The sequence below is a fragment of the Xyrauchen texanus genome, chromosome 43, assembly GCF_025860055.1.
Source record: "Xyrauchen texanus isolate HMW12.3.18 chromosome 43, RBS_HiC_50CHRs, whole genome shotgun sequence".
NCBI classification, from domain to species: domain Eukaryota; kingdom Metazoa; phylum Chordata; class Actinopteri; order Cypriniformes; family Catostomidae; genus Xyrauchen; species Xyrauchen texanus.
The window spans coordinates 23,642,316-23,659,145 of NC_068318.1; the positions used below are offsets into that span (position 1 = coordinate 23,642,316).

Sequence of the window (16,830 nt, forward strand, 5' to 3'; positions counted from 1 at the left end):
ACGTTCTTCGTACCAGCCTTCAATGGTAGAAAATTAGGAACATGAAAGCATATGAAAAATATAAACTATATATATATATATATATATATATATATATATATATATATATATATATATATATATATATATATATATATATATATATATATAACACACACACACACACACACACATATATATATATACATATACTGGCAGCCAAAGAAATTGGTCCTCTAAGTCACCAAAGTGGCATTCAACTGATCACAATGTATTGTCAGGACATTAATAACGTGAACAATTACTATTACAATTTGATCAGAACGTCTTAAACTACTTCAAAGAGTTCTCATAAAAAAATCCTCCACATGCAGCAATGACAGCCTTGCAGATCCTTGGCCTTCTACCTGTCAGTTTCTCCAGATACTCAGGTGACATTTCACCCCACACATCCTGTAACACTTGCCATAGATGTGTCTGTCTTGTCGTGCACTTCTCATGCACTTTACAGTCTAGCTGATCCAACAAAAGCTCAATGGGGATAAGATCCATAACACTCTTTTCCAATTATCTGTTGTCCAATGTCTGTGTTTCTTTGCCCACTCTAACCATTCTTTTTGTTTTTCTGTTTCAAAAGTGGATTTTCTTTGCAATTCTTCACATAAGGCCTGAATTCCTGAGTCTTCTCTTTACTGTTGTTCATGAAACTGGTGTTGAGCGGGTATAATTAAATGAAGCTGTCAGCTGAGGACATGTGAGGTGTCTATTTCTCAAACTAGAGACTCTGATGTACTTATACTCTTCCACATCTCTTTCTGTCCTTGTTAGTTGTCCTTTGTCTTTGAAGACTGTAGTGTACTCCTTTGTATGAAATCTTCAGTTTTTTGGCAATTTCAAGCATTGTATAGCTTTCATTCCTCAAAACAATGATTGATTGACGAGTTTCTAGAGAAAGCTGTTTCTTTTTAATATTGACCTTAAGACATGCCAGTCTATTGCATACTGTGGCAACTCAAAAAACAAACACAAAGACAATATTAAGCTTCATTTAACAAACTAAATAGCTTTCAGCTGTGTTTGGTATGATGGAAAGTGATTTTCTAGTACCAAATTAGCAATTTAGCACGATTACTCAAGGATAAGGTGTTGGAGTGATGGCTGCTGGAAATGGGGTCTGACTAGATTTGATCAAAAGTGACTTTTTTAAAATAGTGATGGTGCTGTTTTTATTACATCAGTAATGTCCTGACTATACTTTGTGATAAGTCAATTTGAAACATCAATTGAGATATGAAATCATAATTAGATCTATTGTATTTACTTTTTTACCATTTACTTTCACTTAATTCCAAAGTAGAAAAAAATGTCTTTGTAATATTTAATATAAATGTAGTAACTTGCTCCGCCTCTGAAATACTTTCCTTTTCGGCTGACGTCATCAAACCCTTGAACTTCTCCCATTCAATCACCTGTCATAATCTAAAAATATCTTGATTAATAAAAATAAGTCCTGCCCTATATTTCTTTCTTGTTGAACATCCTTCTTTATCACATTACTGAGATATGAGTTGTGAACGTCAAATTCATATCGACTTTAATTTAAAGAGCAGTTATATTAGCACTGCTTTTAACGTTTGTGCGCTTTGATAGCCATCAAATGCTCGGCGTAGTCTAAAAGCGCTTTTCAAGTTGTGGTGTTTTTCATTAGGCGAAATGCTCTGAACTAAAATTTTAAATATGTGATTTTTATCAATGGTGTCTAATGCATAAACTCGAAAAATGTGAAAGCTGGAGGGAGGTAATGCTCATGACCTTATGAAAATATTTTCATCACGCAGGCAGCCCTAAATATAATTTCGGTGCAGACACAGTGGTCTCTTTCAGTCTCCATCACATCATATTTAAAATCTCAACGAGCAGCACACGAAACAAAACGGGGCCAAACGCACCGGTAGTTTGGGTAAAATATTTATGTGTTTGACAAATTACAAAATAAAGTGATCTGTGTCAAATTTAAAGGCTGTTTAGGATTATTTACTTCACAGGTGCAGGCCAAGGAAAACACAGACATTGCGTAATCGCTTGGAAAATAACGGGTCACTCTAACAAATCCAGACCTGTCACATTGACATTACATAGCAGACAATAAACTTTTCAACCTGCATCCTGAGGCGAAGCACAACCATGAAGGAGCTACATAAATGACCAGTCAATAACAATTACACAACAGCAGGTCAACGTTTGGAGCACTGAAAATGGAAACGGATATGGAGAAACTGAGAAACACAAATAGCAAATTACAGAATATTTATAAATGTACACTTTCTAAGCTGTTAAATTCAGCATGAGAGTTATATATTAAAAATTGTATTTAAAAAAAAAAAAAAGGTAAGATTTTCATAACAAGTGTAACAAAAAATTTGTTTCTTTAACAAAAAATAAAAAAAACATTTTTTTAGATTTATTAATGCAATTTTGTAAACAATTTTAATATAGTTTTTGGTTATTAAAATTTAAATGTGTAAATCTTAAAAATAGGCAAAAATATTAAAATATTTTTTAAAATACAACACAGTACAGTGGCCCCAAAAAAGTATTAGGACACTTAACCCACACTTAAAATGGGCTGATTTTCAATGCATAGATAAAACATCATATCAAATAATGCTAAAGCTTTTTTCAGAACTAACTTTACTTTAACCACTTTGTAATTATTTTTAACCATCTGGTCCCTAGGCAATTTTTAGATGTATGAAGTCCGTTCCCCTCAAGTTCACACAGGTGTCCTAGCAGAGTAACCACAGCTTTAGTTCCTCAAATTAACTCTGGACAAGTTCCACTAACTTTTGACAACCAGAAAGTGTCCAAATATGCTTAGTCATCATTTGAACAGTTTATCCATTGTTTTGTCATTTGAACCATACAAACTTAATTTCTAAAGAGTTTTTGTGCTATTTTTCTTTCAAATAAATGCCACTGGATTTGATATATAATGTTTGTAATATTATGCAATGAGAGATGCATGCATTTTTAAGTGTGGTTCAAGTGTCCAAATACTTTTTAGGGCATGCACTCCATCAGAAATAAAGTTAGAGTAAGGTTGCCATGCCACATTAATTCCACATACAACAGCCCAGCCATTAAGGTAACTTTCCAGCTTTCCTCATCAGAGATAGAATTTCCCCTCTCTGACTGAGGCCCTTGATGTCTTGCACCTTGGGTACTGGGCAGAGAGGCACTCGGACTGCTTTTTTTTTTCTTTTACAGGGTTCATAGAATCTCAGAACGAGTGGCCTCCTAGCCAAAACCCCCAGCACGATTAATTTAGTAACGGGTTATTAAGCACAGACATAAATTGCAGCCCTGGACACTTTAAATGGAAAAGGGGGACTGATTTATTGAGGCTCCGGAGACAAAACAGGTTTTTTATTTTCCATTTATTCATCAGCACTCTCTGGGAGTGGTAACTCGTGAGGAATTTGCTAAACGAGAGGCAGGAAAGAGGGAGCAAGAGGGAGGAGGGCAGGAGGGGACGGCAGCCGTAATCAAAGATAATGTTGGCCGGAGCGCCGTGGAGCCCTTGAGTACTCGATATGAGAGATGGTTGGCTGAGACTTTTCAAATCAAACATAGCAAGGATTTATACGGATTTGGCATTTTCAAAGGGGGGAGGCACCTGTCTGACATCATCATTAAACTTTCTTTATGCTGATAAGAAAAATATTCATCAAAGAGTGAAAAGAAAGTCCTGTGATTTAGTTCTCTTGATGAGTGGTTCTCAATAGGTGGGTCACGACCCAAAAATGGCAATGCTAAATATAAATAATGACATCTAGCTGCATATAAATAAATAGGCTTATCAACTTTTAAAAGGGAGGACAAAACTCTTCCAAAAGCATTCTTTGTTCCTGACATCAAAGGTGTCAATTAAAATGCTTGTAATTTTGGGGCAAAATCATCTGACACTTGGTAGCCAAAGTAGACTGGTCCCAGCATGGACATCCTCAAAAATTATTAATAATATACATAAAGGAAAAAAATACAAACCAGACTACATTAAATATAAGTTTATATGCAACATGGAAAAACACCATTTAGGCCGACCACATGTAATATTGCATATCATTTTGTGGTTAATGGGTGATAAAAAATATATTTTAATGTATTTCAGATTTTAAGAATTTGTTTTTACTTTTGTATGATTAGCAATTTTGGTGGCACTGACATCTTTTGAGCACTGAACTATGTCTTCGAGTGAATGTTACAATTACTACAGTTAATCTTGTTTTGTTGTGCCTCCATGTGTCTTGGTGCTAAGTGAAAGGAAGTATTTCACATGATTCTAGATTTTGAATCTATAATTACTAAAAGGAACACAACCAAGGCTATGAGTACCATGTCCAAGTTTTTTTTTTTAAATCTACTTCTAAACAGAACATAAACTGCTGATAAACGTCATGATCCAATAGTCATAATGTTCTACTACAGTCAGTTTAAGTTTGTTTCAGGACTCTATCTGATCACAAAGGGTTTTCAGTAAATAGATAATCACTGATCCTTATTGTCTTGCTAACATGCATCGTCGGTTTTTCGCCCGGAACATGACCTCACAGCCAACCCTATGGTCTGGACACGACAGTCGGCCGCTAGTCATGCAGATAGAGTATTCCCTAAATGGATAAAACATAATATCCTCTGATTTCTCTGCCACTGACCTCTCTTATGAGGCCATACCGAGTTTCAGACAAGTGCAAAAGCCAAAAGGTAATCTAACAGTTTGGCCTTGCTCAAGAAATCAAGTAGGACGATCACAAAAACAGGAATGCAACTCTACAAAGAGCAAATTTAAAGCAAGCAGTTGGTTTGGAGGCAGAATGAAAGCATTAAAAGAATAGTTCCCCCAAAAATGAAAATTCTGCCATTAATATTACTAATGCTTACATTCTGCCCAATAGCTCCTTTAGTGTTCCACAAAAGATAAAAAGGCATATAGGTTTGGAAGAACATGAGGGTGAGTAAATGATAAAATAATTTTTGTTTTCGGGTTAACTTTAAGAATAACATCAGCTGATATCTACTGCCAGGACATGGTACTATTATTCACAGGTACCCAAGAGACCAGGATGTGCCGATATTCAGGCATTCAGATTCCTCATCGCCCGCTACAATTGAGCAGTATATCTTTGGAAAATCAGCTCTCACCTCTGGAGTACTCTTCTTGAACTCACGGCTTTGGTCGATGAGTTTTTTCCTGGACTGCTCACTTTCATCCTGTCTGTTGGCCAGGACTGTGGCAGTGGCATCCAGTTCTTTCTGAGGACAGATAAAGAATACAATGGCATGAGGTTTCAAAGTAACGATTTAGGCAAATAAATCACATTAGACACAGGAGTTATGAAATTGACAATGATTTCAGTTTCAGAATATTGGAATTGATTTGTGCTCAACAGGACAGGAGTGACAAGGAATTCACCAAGAAAATCCTTGTTGGTCCTGGAACAACATTCCAATCAGATTTCAGAGGTTAGGTTTAAGTTTATAGGTTCATGAGACCAGAATCAGCCAATTAAACATTAGCCAAGTGCTGAATGCAAGTAAAAATTGGCAGTGGGGAGTAAATAAAACATCAGTGGCTGGTAACGTTATTAGGAACTGTTCACAAGCAAGGTCTTACCTCAGACCAGTCGCATAAAACAATACGACAAAACCTTCTCACCAAACATCACGTCTATATTCCAGGAAACACATTTTATAAGGTGTGAGAATATTGTTCGGTATGCACCTGCAGACATATTGTGGCCATAAACCGTTCTCAATAACTCACTCGAACGGACCAATCCGATTCCCTCGAAAGTTGGGTCAGACTAGCTGAGATTGGCTGCCGCATCAATCGGTCACCAACAACGCGCTGCAGTCCCGCCCCCGTGGGCCTCATGAAAAGTCAGCAATCTGCAGTCTCCACAGTCCCTCTTTTCTCCTCTCAACAGCAGGGAGCTGAGCTAAAGAATATTGTCTGACATCTGGGAGCCAGATGCTGGGAACAAATCAACTTAATTAGGCTGGAACCCTGTGCGCCAGACTCCCAAAACCTCCAACACAACAACTGGGGGGCTGAGTCACTACAGTCTCGCCCCATTTTTACTCTTCTCTGTTATTATCACCTCCTCTTTCCTCATAGAAAGACACAAATCTCCACAAAACACACAGATGGCGCATTTTTCACCTAGCCGAACACGGCAAGGTACATGAATATGGGGGTTGATCCACAGGGACATATTTGGTTTTAAAATATAATTCCCAGAGACGGGTGTGGATCATTGGTTTCTGGGTCAACAGGACATGCTTTAGATAAAACGTCATGCTTTATAAGTGGGAGATGGTTGTGGTGTTTCCAAACAGCAACGGCAGGATGTCTGAATTTGTTTGTTATTAATATTCGTGGTGTAACGATGACGGGAATAAACTCTGGCATAATGCGTTTACCCTAACAATCCACTGTTATGACATGTACACAAAATGTATGCACGTGCTGCAGAGCACTGTATACAGATTACTTACCCATATCCATAATAGATATATCTCATAACACTTTACAATAAGGTTGTTTACTTTAACATAAGTTAACTATTGCATTATAACTTTTACAACATTTATTAATATTGCTTAAAAGGCTGTTCCGGGTTCAGTACAAGTGGCATAATGTTGATTACCATAAAAATTATTTCAACTCGTCCCACATTTATTTAAAAACAATTGCAGTTACAGTAAGGAACTTACAATAGAAGTGTATGGGGCCAGTCCATAAACTGTTTCTAATGTATAGCCACAAAATGTTTAACCGCTTACTAATAATATCTTTCTAAAGTTATATCCAATATTAAAACTTCGTTGTCATGACAAAATAACGCCAATAATTCTTTGATTTTATCACACTAAAATTGTTAACACGCAATTTGTGTCTTATGGCTAGAATTTTTAAACAATGTGTATTTCAGTGTTTATGGATTGGCCCCATTCACTTCCATTGTAAGTTTTTACTGCAACCAAATTTTTTGCGTTTTTTATTTGTATTATTATTTTTTTTTACATAAACAATGGACAAGTCTAAATTATTTTTGTGGTAATCAACATTATGCTACAAATGCTGTCAATTGAGCTTAAGTTGTATTGAACCTGGAGCATTCCTTTAATGTTAATTTCTACATATTTAAATGATAAAAACTGGATACGTTAACATTTGTTAATGCTTTATGATCTAACATGGACTAGCCTAACAAAAATCAATAGTATATTATTTATAAATAATCACTTTCAAAGTGATTAATAAATGCTGTTAAAAAAATATTCCTCATTGTTCGTTCATGATACCTAATGCACTAAAATTAACGTATAGTTCCTTTTTTTTAAAGCGTTACCTATATATCATTGTCTTCATATTCTTTAACAACTCCATGCAGCGATTATTTAAGGCCATGCTGCCAAGATTAAAGCTAACATGTATCATAATAAAGCATGTGGTATACTGGACCAGCGTGGCACTTGTATCAATACTGGTAATGCTCCCTGGTGTATTCCATCCAGCCCCCCTGGTGTCGTTCAAGGAAGCCCTGTAGCCCTCCAATGAAAGACGTTTATATAAAGGACCAAATTGTTCCCCATAATAGCTTTATAATTTTCCTAATGGAAGAATTCTGATGGCTCAGGCGGCGGTGCTTGTCTTAGTTAATTTGTTCGGTAGTAAACGCTGATGGAACAGATTACAGGGCTCCCCAGAGAGCCAGGCCCTGCCAGATACTATCAGCTGCATATGCAGCAGGGAAACGTCAGAGAGGCCACATTCTTGCTCTATTGCTCTCACTCACTCTCTTTTTCTCTCCGTCTAGCTCTTTTGTTTTTTTTCCTCTCCCTCATTCTCTCATAACATGTCTTTCTCACAGGCCATTACATTTCCTCTCTCTCTCACTCTCTCTCTCTCTCTGTCTTGCTGCCAGTGTCTCTGTGCCACTGAGCACCTGAGCACTCAGGAGGGTCAACTGCTCAGAGGCAATCAAGAACAGATAAAAACAAAGCAAGAGTGCAACACAGGTGAGAGGGGATGGAAGTCACCAGGCTGCTGTGGGAGTTGCACTGTAACTAAACATGGCGGATACAATTTTAAACAAATTTGTTTACACTTTTGCTAGCAATAAGTGCTGGGTAAAAATGTATATAAAATCAAAACTAACCAACCTGGTTCCATAGTGAAAATGTGACTCTATTTACATTTTGCTAAACTTGTTATATGTGTCTCCAGGAACAATTCCCTGCAGTTTCCAGGTGAAATGAACACTAGAGGTGCTACAACAACTGTGTGTTTTATTCACTTACACTCAAATCATGACTTTAATGGCTGATAATGACTTTATAAATACTTATTATTATTTTTCAAGTCCAGCCTTGATCTCAAGCTGACATGTGGCATGACAGAATCATAGAAGTGGCAAGAAATGATGTGGTTGCTTCAGAAAATGTGCTTTTTCAATTCACTTCTGCATTTTAAAACACTATTGGTTAGGTTTTTGCAATGATTAGGTAAGGATAAATTTTTTAACGTCTCATTTATATTATAAAACACTAATAGTTAGATTTAGGTATTGATTTGGTAAGGATGTCTTTTTAAACATCTAATTTATATTTTAAAACACTATTCAGGCAAATTTTTTAGGTTAAGGATGTTTTAAAAACATTCATAAAATGTAGTTTATAACCTCGTCTGAATACGACACCATTTTACTCGCTTTGGCGCCCCCAGCTGGACATTTCACTTGAAAACTGCAGCCAAAAGTGTTATACAGCACGTACATTTTGAATTGCAAAAATTTTGTCATGTTCACGTAAATTTAATGAGATCAGGCTGAAACTAACCCTATTTATTTTCACAGCTTTGGAACAATACATTTCTAGTGCTTTTTCAGTAATTTGTGATAACTGAATAAGGAGTTTATAAAATATATTTTTATACAGACTGTACTCACAATTTAATTAAGTGCAATTAATTTTTTTATTTTTTTTGTGCACATTATGGAAGTAAAATAGGTTGAAAATGTGTTTCATGTTGACTTTTTTAAATAATTTTAAGCTTCTGTGGGACACGTGATCTCTGACATGTTGCACTGTGTCACTTAAAGTATGAGGGCCCATGTACAAGTCCGGCTCTGTTAATTTCCCGAACCCATTTACCCTTCTTCTCACTTTGTTTCCCTTGCCTTTTAATAAAGTGGCAAAAACTAACATTTAAAAAGTTTCAACTCTCACTATCACTTTGTCAAATGTGCTTGAGTTAGCTAAAGAGATTTTACAGTTTGAGGTTTTTTATAGCTCGTCCTTTAATCATTTGGTCTAAAAAAGGTGACCTGATTCCTGAAGGGTATGACTTCATACTTAACTAAAAAAATAAAGACAAGTGTGTGTGTGTGTGTGTGTGTGTCATTAGCACAGACAGACCTAATCTATTTTTATGCCAGTGCAGCCGTTAAGCCCTTTATCAAAGTCTTTGCTATTGCTGCTACCATTTATAACAAACCTGCTTTGTGTGAGCAACTAATCTAGATGCTGACCTGTTCCTGCAGCTCTGACTATGTGTACTGTGTGTACTGGGGTCCGTTTAACACCTAAGCCAAAGATTTAGCAGCAGAAGTGTGAACTTGACCTTGTCACATCTGAAAAAGTGATCCCTCAACATTGCGTTGGAGTTTGTGACCTCTAAAGACTAAATAATGCATATGATCCCCAAACTGATGCTGTGGACTTAGTCAAAGTAAAGGCAAGTGCTCACTGACATCAATGTGTCACATTACCTATAAAGTGAGGAATAGGGAATATGGAATATGTGCAAAACATTTACAAATTGACTTCTCTGTTTTAAGGAACAATAATATAATATTGAATATAATTATGCTGGTTTCATATGTTTTTACACTGAACACGTTCCTGCTTTCAAAAACCTCTAGACAGAGCACAACAAAATGAAACAGAATGCAGAGGTCTTTCGACACATTTAAAAAAGTTTGATTATTTGTAACTCTTAAAGGCATCTTAAAACTTTAAAAAACTGTAGGCGGGCGTGCAAAAAACTGTGCAAGATCTAACGCAACAGTCTAGTTCTTTAAAGAGGATGATTTTAAAGAAGCACATTTTCTGAATGGGATTGACATTGCAAACTGTGTAACAGCTAAGGGGCCATTCAGACTGAATGCATTCTTGCTTTAAAAAAGCTAGACGCGGCAGAATACTTTTCATTTGATACGGTGTCTTAAAAACATGGTGGTCCTCCACAAGATGCTGCAACAGCGACATGCAGGGCAACAACCAAAGACAACAACCTAAAAAACACTTTCTTTGTGACAGCATCAAAAATATTGATATGTTAAAGTATCATGATATTTTTCCTCCTGATATTGTATTTACATGCCAAATATCGATGTCATTTTTTTTTTCATTTCCATTGTTGCCAAACCTATCTAGGAATTCAACAACAGTGCAGTTATCATGCACAGAAGGTACAGTTATCATGCTTTACACATAATCACCTTCCCTTACTGAAACGTATTACAGTTTTGCAGTAGTAATATAGGGTATTTTGGCAAATGACAAAATTTATGCAAGTATCATATAAAATAAGCTAACCTTTTAGGTGAAATCTATTATACTTCTGTGTATTGAAACTGTTTTATTATTCAATACACATAATCATTTGTTGTTATTGTAAAAAATTATGTTTTTAAAGTCTTTTGACTAGGGATGCACCGATGTAACGGCCAAACATCGGTATCGGCCGATATTCACCTTGTTGACTGACATCGGCCTATCGGCAAATACGATGTCATTCACAGATGGCAGTTGCCGATGTTTATCTGTTTAAATGTCTTGTTTATTTGCGGTCGACTAGGACAACAGTTGCCTACCCAGCTGCAGTTTCGGAGAAGATCCAACAGGTGCTACAATAATAAGATCCACAGCCACAGGTTGGACACAACTCTTACAAGATGTAAGAGGGCAACAGATGCCGTGACACGTGTGGTTTGTTTTCAAATAAGTGCTAGAAAATTTCTTTTATTGTCTGGTCTGTGATTTAGTGAGAAATTCTGCTGTATAGCAGGTGTATAGCAGGCTAAAAAGGCTCTTGAAATAGTTATTTTTCACAAAAATAACTTGTTATTTGAAAGAAGGTTATATTAAATGTTGTTTCATAAATTTGTATGATTGAATTTGTGCTCATTCAAAGACAGTGTGATGCAAGGCTCAAAGATTTAAAAACAGCTCATTTATTTTTTAGAATGAAGATTTATTTGTTTCACTGGCACAAAAGGGGGATTAAATAACAGCAAAAACAAAATTTAAAAATCGGTATCGGCATCGGCCAAATTGTTATTTTAAACATTGGTATCGGCCCAGAATTTCCCAATCGTTGCATCCCTAGTTTAGACTACTATTGTATTTATAAATACTCTAATTTACTTTTAGAAAGAATAGCTACATTGACATAACCACAGAAATAGGGAGCCATTACAGTCTTAAATACTTATGGTTTTGCATTGTACATAGATATTAGGAAATAAACAGGCGTTTTGTAAACTGCCACGTTTATATTAATTTAACAACGCATTTGGTGATTTGACGAATGAGAAACCTCAAGTGAAATACTGCAATGTATCATAGTTTTGAATCGTAATACACCAAAAATAAAGAATCACAAAAATGCCGTATCGTGACCTAAATATCGATATTATATCATATCGCCAGTTACATTGTGATTCCCACCCATACGCAACACACGGTTACCATGCCAATTACAGCACTGGTGCTAAAAATATACTAGATCATTTTGTCAACCTTGCTCTACCTATTGTAGGCCATTGTAACCTTTCCTTACCAAGGAACCATATTACACAAAAATGGGTCGAAGTGCCCTAACACCTGAAGTGTCAGCTCCATGAGCAAAGATTTTATGGCTCCTCAGAGAGCAAGAATGAAGGAACAGGAAAGAAATGGAAACTATAACATGACTTCTACCAGATTGAGATAAACATTTACAAAACCACAAGCATTACGACATGGTCTTGAGTTCCTTCCTTGTTCTGTGACCTGAATTACACATGCCGTCTGCAAAACTCTTACAATGACCTAATCGTGTTACACCAACAATGCATTTGTCATCAGACTATGATACACTAAATCTTCCTGTCTGTCCATAGAAGGATTAATTGCAAATCAAGGATTGGGCGTCCTGTCAAGATCCACTATCATGCAGCAAAAAGCATGCAATCAGACAATGCTTGCGTGAGTCAAATCTTCACGGGAGGTTGTGATAGCGTAGAACTTTCACACTGTGGCATGGCATACCCAATCAAGACCACTGTGTTCTCAGGGCTTCTGAATGTACGAACCCACAGTTGCAACCTCTGTGAACGCATGCGACTGCATACACAGCCGTATGTACACACAGAATTTGTGAATAACAAGGGACCGTGGGGTTGTGTCTCATTCGATATGGATAAAGTACAAACTAGACTTAATTTCCATCCAATTAAGAGACACTCAAAGCTTTATAGGGGCTTGCTGATTATGATGCAGTACATTTGGGTCATCTCAGTGCAACAATGTCCCAGTTGTTGACAGAAGAACACTCCCTTTCATACCAGCTGGGAAGGGTAGGATTTTTTAAGGCGGTTTAACAGACTGTACACGCGTTACTAATTCAAACTTGCTTTGTGAAAATCTTGCATACTATATTGTGTGGAGTCATACATATGAATACTTTATATATGTAAAGATCTTCCCTTCTTGGTTTGCTTAATATCTTTTTTCTGTTTTCAGTTGCATTGCGCTTACATGTCGTTAAAAGTCTGGTGAGTAAAAACTAGCCAATGGCGATTCTTTCACCAACATGTCCATATAGGGTTGGGCCTGTTTTATTATTTGCATTTAGCTTTGCCTTTTCCCTGCTTTTGGGTTCCATTTTTGGGTCACGACCCACCAGTTTAGGACCATCAGAAATCTCGTCAGTTTCACTGATAAAAACCACCTAATGCATGCTGCACTCGTTAACATGGGGATATCTTCGCAAATCCTTAAGATGAAATTGTTTGAAGGCTTCTCCGAGTCACACGATTGGGATTACAACTGACACAAAGTATTCTCATTATGATTGTATCTTTCTAAAAAACATTGTTAAAGCCGCTCTCAGAGATCAACATTCTCTCTCATCAGACCAGTCAATGCAGACCAGTCAGTCCACAGGGCTTGTGATATCAACTGCTCCTGCAGCTGTAATGATTCCATGACTAGTTCACCATCTCACACGCCATGTTTGCTATCAACAGAGCTCTCAGGGGCTTCGGCACAGTTCATTAAAGGCGAAGAAAATGAACAAGCCCAAAACTTATTCTCTTGTTCTCCCCTTCCCTTTTCTTTCATTCTTTGATTTATTATACAACAAGATCAGCCATTTACTTCAGACGCTTTAAGTCAGCTGTGGAATTGCAATCTGAATGGGTCTGAGAGCGTCTGTTGTTACTGCTTGTCCCGTACAGTATGAACGCAAAAAAATAACTATCAATGCGCTATCAAGTAGCAAAGCAAGCCTTTACCTCCAGTATCTTAACTTCTACATTTCCCCAAGCGAATACATACATCTCTGCCTCCTATACTGCTGATAACAGCATTCCTTGAATGCTAAATGGGGTTTTAAAGAAACTAATTAAGGCAATTATATCTCCGTTTGGGAGTGGAAGCTGGGAGGGACACAGGCAAACTGTTTCTCAAACTGTTTGACCGGCCTGAGACTGGATGACAAAGGACGAGGACAGACCATCTAATCTTTCCGGATAGCAGTTGAGTTAATATAACTGCCTTGAGTTAAGAAAAAAACTATTTAGTATGAGAAAATTCATATTTTATGTGCTGTAACTGGTCGCCATTTTTTTGGAATGGATAGTTCACCCAAAATGTTTTATTCTGTCAACGTTTACATTTACTCACCATCATGCTTTTTCAAAACTGTATGAGTTTTTTCTTTTGTGGAACACAAAAGGAGATTTTAGGCAGTAGGTTAGTATCAGTCACCATTCACTTTCATTGAATCTTTTTCGCAATTTACAAGCAATGAAAGTAAATGATGACTGAGGATGTGTTCCATGGAAAAATTAAAGACATAAGAGTTTGGAACAAATAAAGGTGAGTAAATGCCAACAATGTTTTCGTTTTTGAAGGCCGAGTGGTGTCTCGGCATAACGAGTTCCACCTGTGCGCTATATTGGTCTCGCTTTCCAGTGAGGAGACAGCGGCAAACAGGGAGAGAGAGAGAGACGCAGCAGTCTTATGTGTCTGTGTTGGGTTGTAATGCTGAAAAGCAATATGTTTTGGTACTGTTGGAAAGCAGTGTTGGAAAGTGGTACATTAAAGTGTCTTAAGTGGATTGTTTACCCGGCTCCCGCTTTCTCCTTCTTAGAAAAGGCAGAGGTCTGCCACATTAATGCCAAGACCAGGGATCTGGAGGAAGGATGCGCTGTCATGGAGTCCTCACCGTTAACTGAAGATAGCGATGCCGGGCGATGGCACTGGACCCCCTCAGCCATCCCTTTCGGTCGCCGGCTGATGTGCTGCTCCAGCGCCACCGGATCGAGCACTCTCTCAGCGGCGCAATCTTCAATCAGCGGCGAGAACTCCATGACAGCACATCCTTCCTCCAGATCCCGGGTCTCGGCACCAATGTAGCAGACCACTGCCTTTGCTAAGAAGGTGGAAGCGGGAGCCAGGTGAACAATCCACGTAAGACACATTATTGCACCACTTTATAGTGTACATCAAACAATCGAACTTGGCTGCTTTCCAGCAGTAGCAAAAAATTTTATTTTCAGTATTACAACCCAACACAGACACACAAGACTACTGCTTGTGTCTGTCTGTCTGTCTCTGTCTGTCTCTCTCTCTCTCTCTCTCTCTCTCTCTCTCTCTCTCTCTGTCTGTCTGTCTGCCACTCTCCTCTCCTCAAGTACTCCCGCTCCCTCACTGGAACGCGAGACCGGTGTGGCACACAGGTGGAACTCGTTCACCACTTATCTCTCCTGGCTTGCTCTGCCCAGATGCTGCTCGGCCACGCCCTGCTCGCCACATATACCATTATAAATTTTCAGCTAATTTGCAGTTCAAGAAAATGGTCCAGTAGTGTGTGCCAAATGAATCTTTATAAGAACCAATATTCAATGTAGTCTCTCAAATAATATGAGGTATTTATAACAATTATAGAAGTTTTAGAAAAACATTGTTTAAAATTCAACACAGATTGTCTAAAAAGATTAAGTATAGCATCTTACACTATTCGTCCCTAAATGTTCAACTATATACAGTATATCAACTATTAAAAGACAATACAAACACTCTTAAAAACCACCAAACAAAACGAGAGCCATCTACTAACAGATTATTTAAAGTGTGTGCCAGTTTAAGATCTGTATCTTGGAAACGACCCAGCTTAATAAAATTCCATAGGATATGAAGTGAAGCACATTGCTACAAAGCTTCATAGGAAGGATATCTGCCCTCAGCATAAACACATATGGCTCAACCTAAGCCTTCATTCAGCAGGCGAGGCAAAAGCACAAGTGCTGCTTTTATTTTTCAAGAATTTCATGACCAAGTCTGATGTCGAACTTCTAAACTCTTCCGCATATTTGCATTTTAATACAAGGTTTGTTTATCCTGGAATCTCTGCTGCAAACTGAATTAATTTGATGTTCTGAATCATAACTGGAAATTAGCATAACGGGGCAGAGTGGAGAAAGAAGGGGGTGTTTGTTCTTTGCGAGACAACAAGCGGTTAATTGTCAAGGGCTGGGGGTACAGACGGTGACCTGATCTAGATATTACAGTGCAGTGATTCGTTGTTGCCCTTTGTTTGTGTATACACAGTATCATCGTGTCTACAAGCGAGTGCCACAGCAAAACTAGTACAGACCAATTATAAACAACAAACCTGTCTACACTGCAAGTGTGCAACATTGAATCGAAAAAGCTGTCTACAATGCAAGTGCGTGACTTAGAATCAACAAAGCTGTTTACACTGCAAACGCACAATTTCAAATCAAATAAGCTGTCTGCACTGCAAATGCACAATTTTGAGTCAACTAAACTGTATACACTACAAGTGTGCGTCTTCGAATGAATAAAGCTGTCTATACTGCAAGCACATGTCATCGAATCAACAATGCTGTCTACACTGCCAACGCATAACCTCAACTTAACAAAACACTGCAATTGCACAAATTCAAATCAACTATGCAGTCTACACTGCAAGTGTGCGGTTTCAAATTAACAAAGCTGTCTAAACATCAAACACGTGACTTTGAATCAACATAAACTGTCTACAATACAAGTGCCTGACTTTGAATTAACAAAGTCACTGAATTAACAAATATACACTTCAAACGCACAATTTCCACTAAGCTGTGTACACTGCAAGTGTGTGACTTCAACTCAACAAAGCTGTCATGACTGCAAGTGCCTAAAAATCTGTGAACCTTTGTAGGTTTTGTTGTGTCTAGTTTTTTGCGTCACGTAGTTCATTCTCAGTGTAAACGGTTAAAGAGCTCTCCAAACGGCACTCTGCTGATAGTGTAATGGGATGACATTTTAAGGAAATTTCAATGATGTTCTACATTAAGCATATTATGCTTATGTATAGTTTTTTCTATGGCAAAATCCCTATAGTTGTAAACTAGCTTGACTGTAAATGAGTGTGCGTGCGTGCGTGCATGTTCGCGCATGGAGCTACAAAAGCACAAAAGATGGTGACTTAGCAGGTGGATCAAATAC

At 37.6% G+C, this 16,830-nt stretch overlaps 1 protein-coding gene across 1 annotated transcript in view; it reads right to left on the reverse strand.

The window, feature by feature from the left end:
* The window catches only part of LOC127635742 (homeobox protein cut-like 1), a 125,278-nt gene extending 110,480 nt beyond the window's left edge, over positions 1-14,798 (reverse strand). Inside the window, exons 1-2 of the mRNA XM_052115974.1 lie at positions 14,443-14,798; positions 5,182-5,305 (exon numbers count right to left, since the gene is read on the reverse strand). Coding sequence (XP_051971934.1) covers positions 5,182-5,305; positions 14,443-14,798 — 480 coding nt within the window. The remainder of the gene's footprint in view (positions 1-5,181; positions 5,306-14,442) is intronic.
* Positions 14,799-16,830: the final 2,032 nt, after the last annotated feature.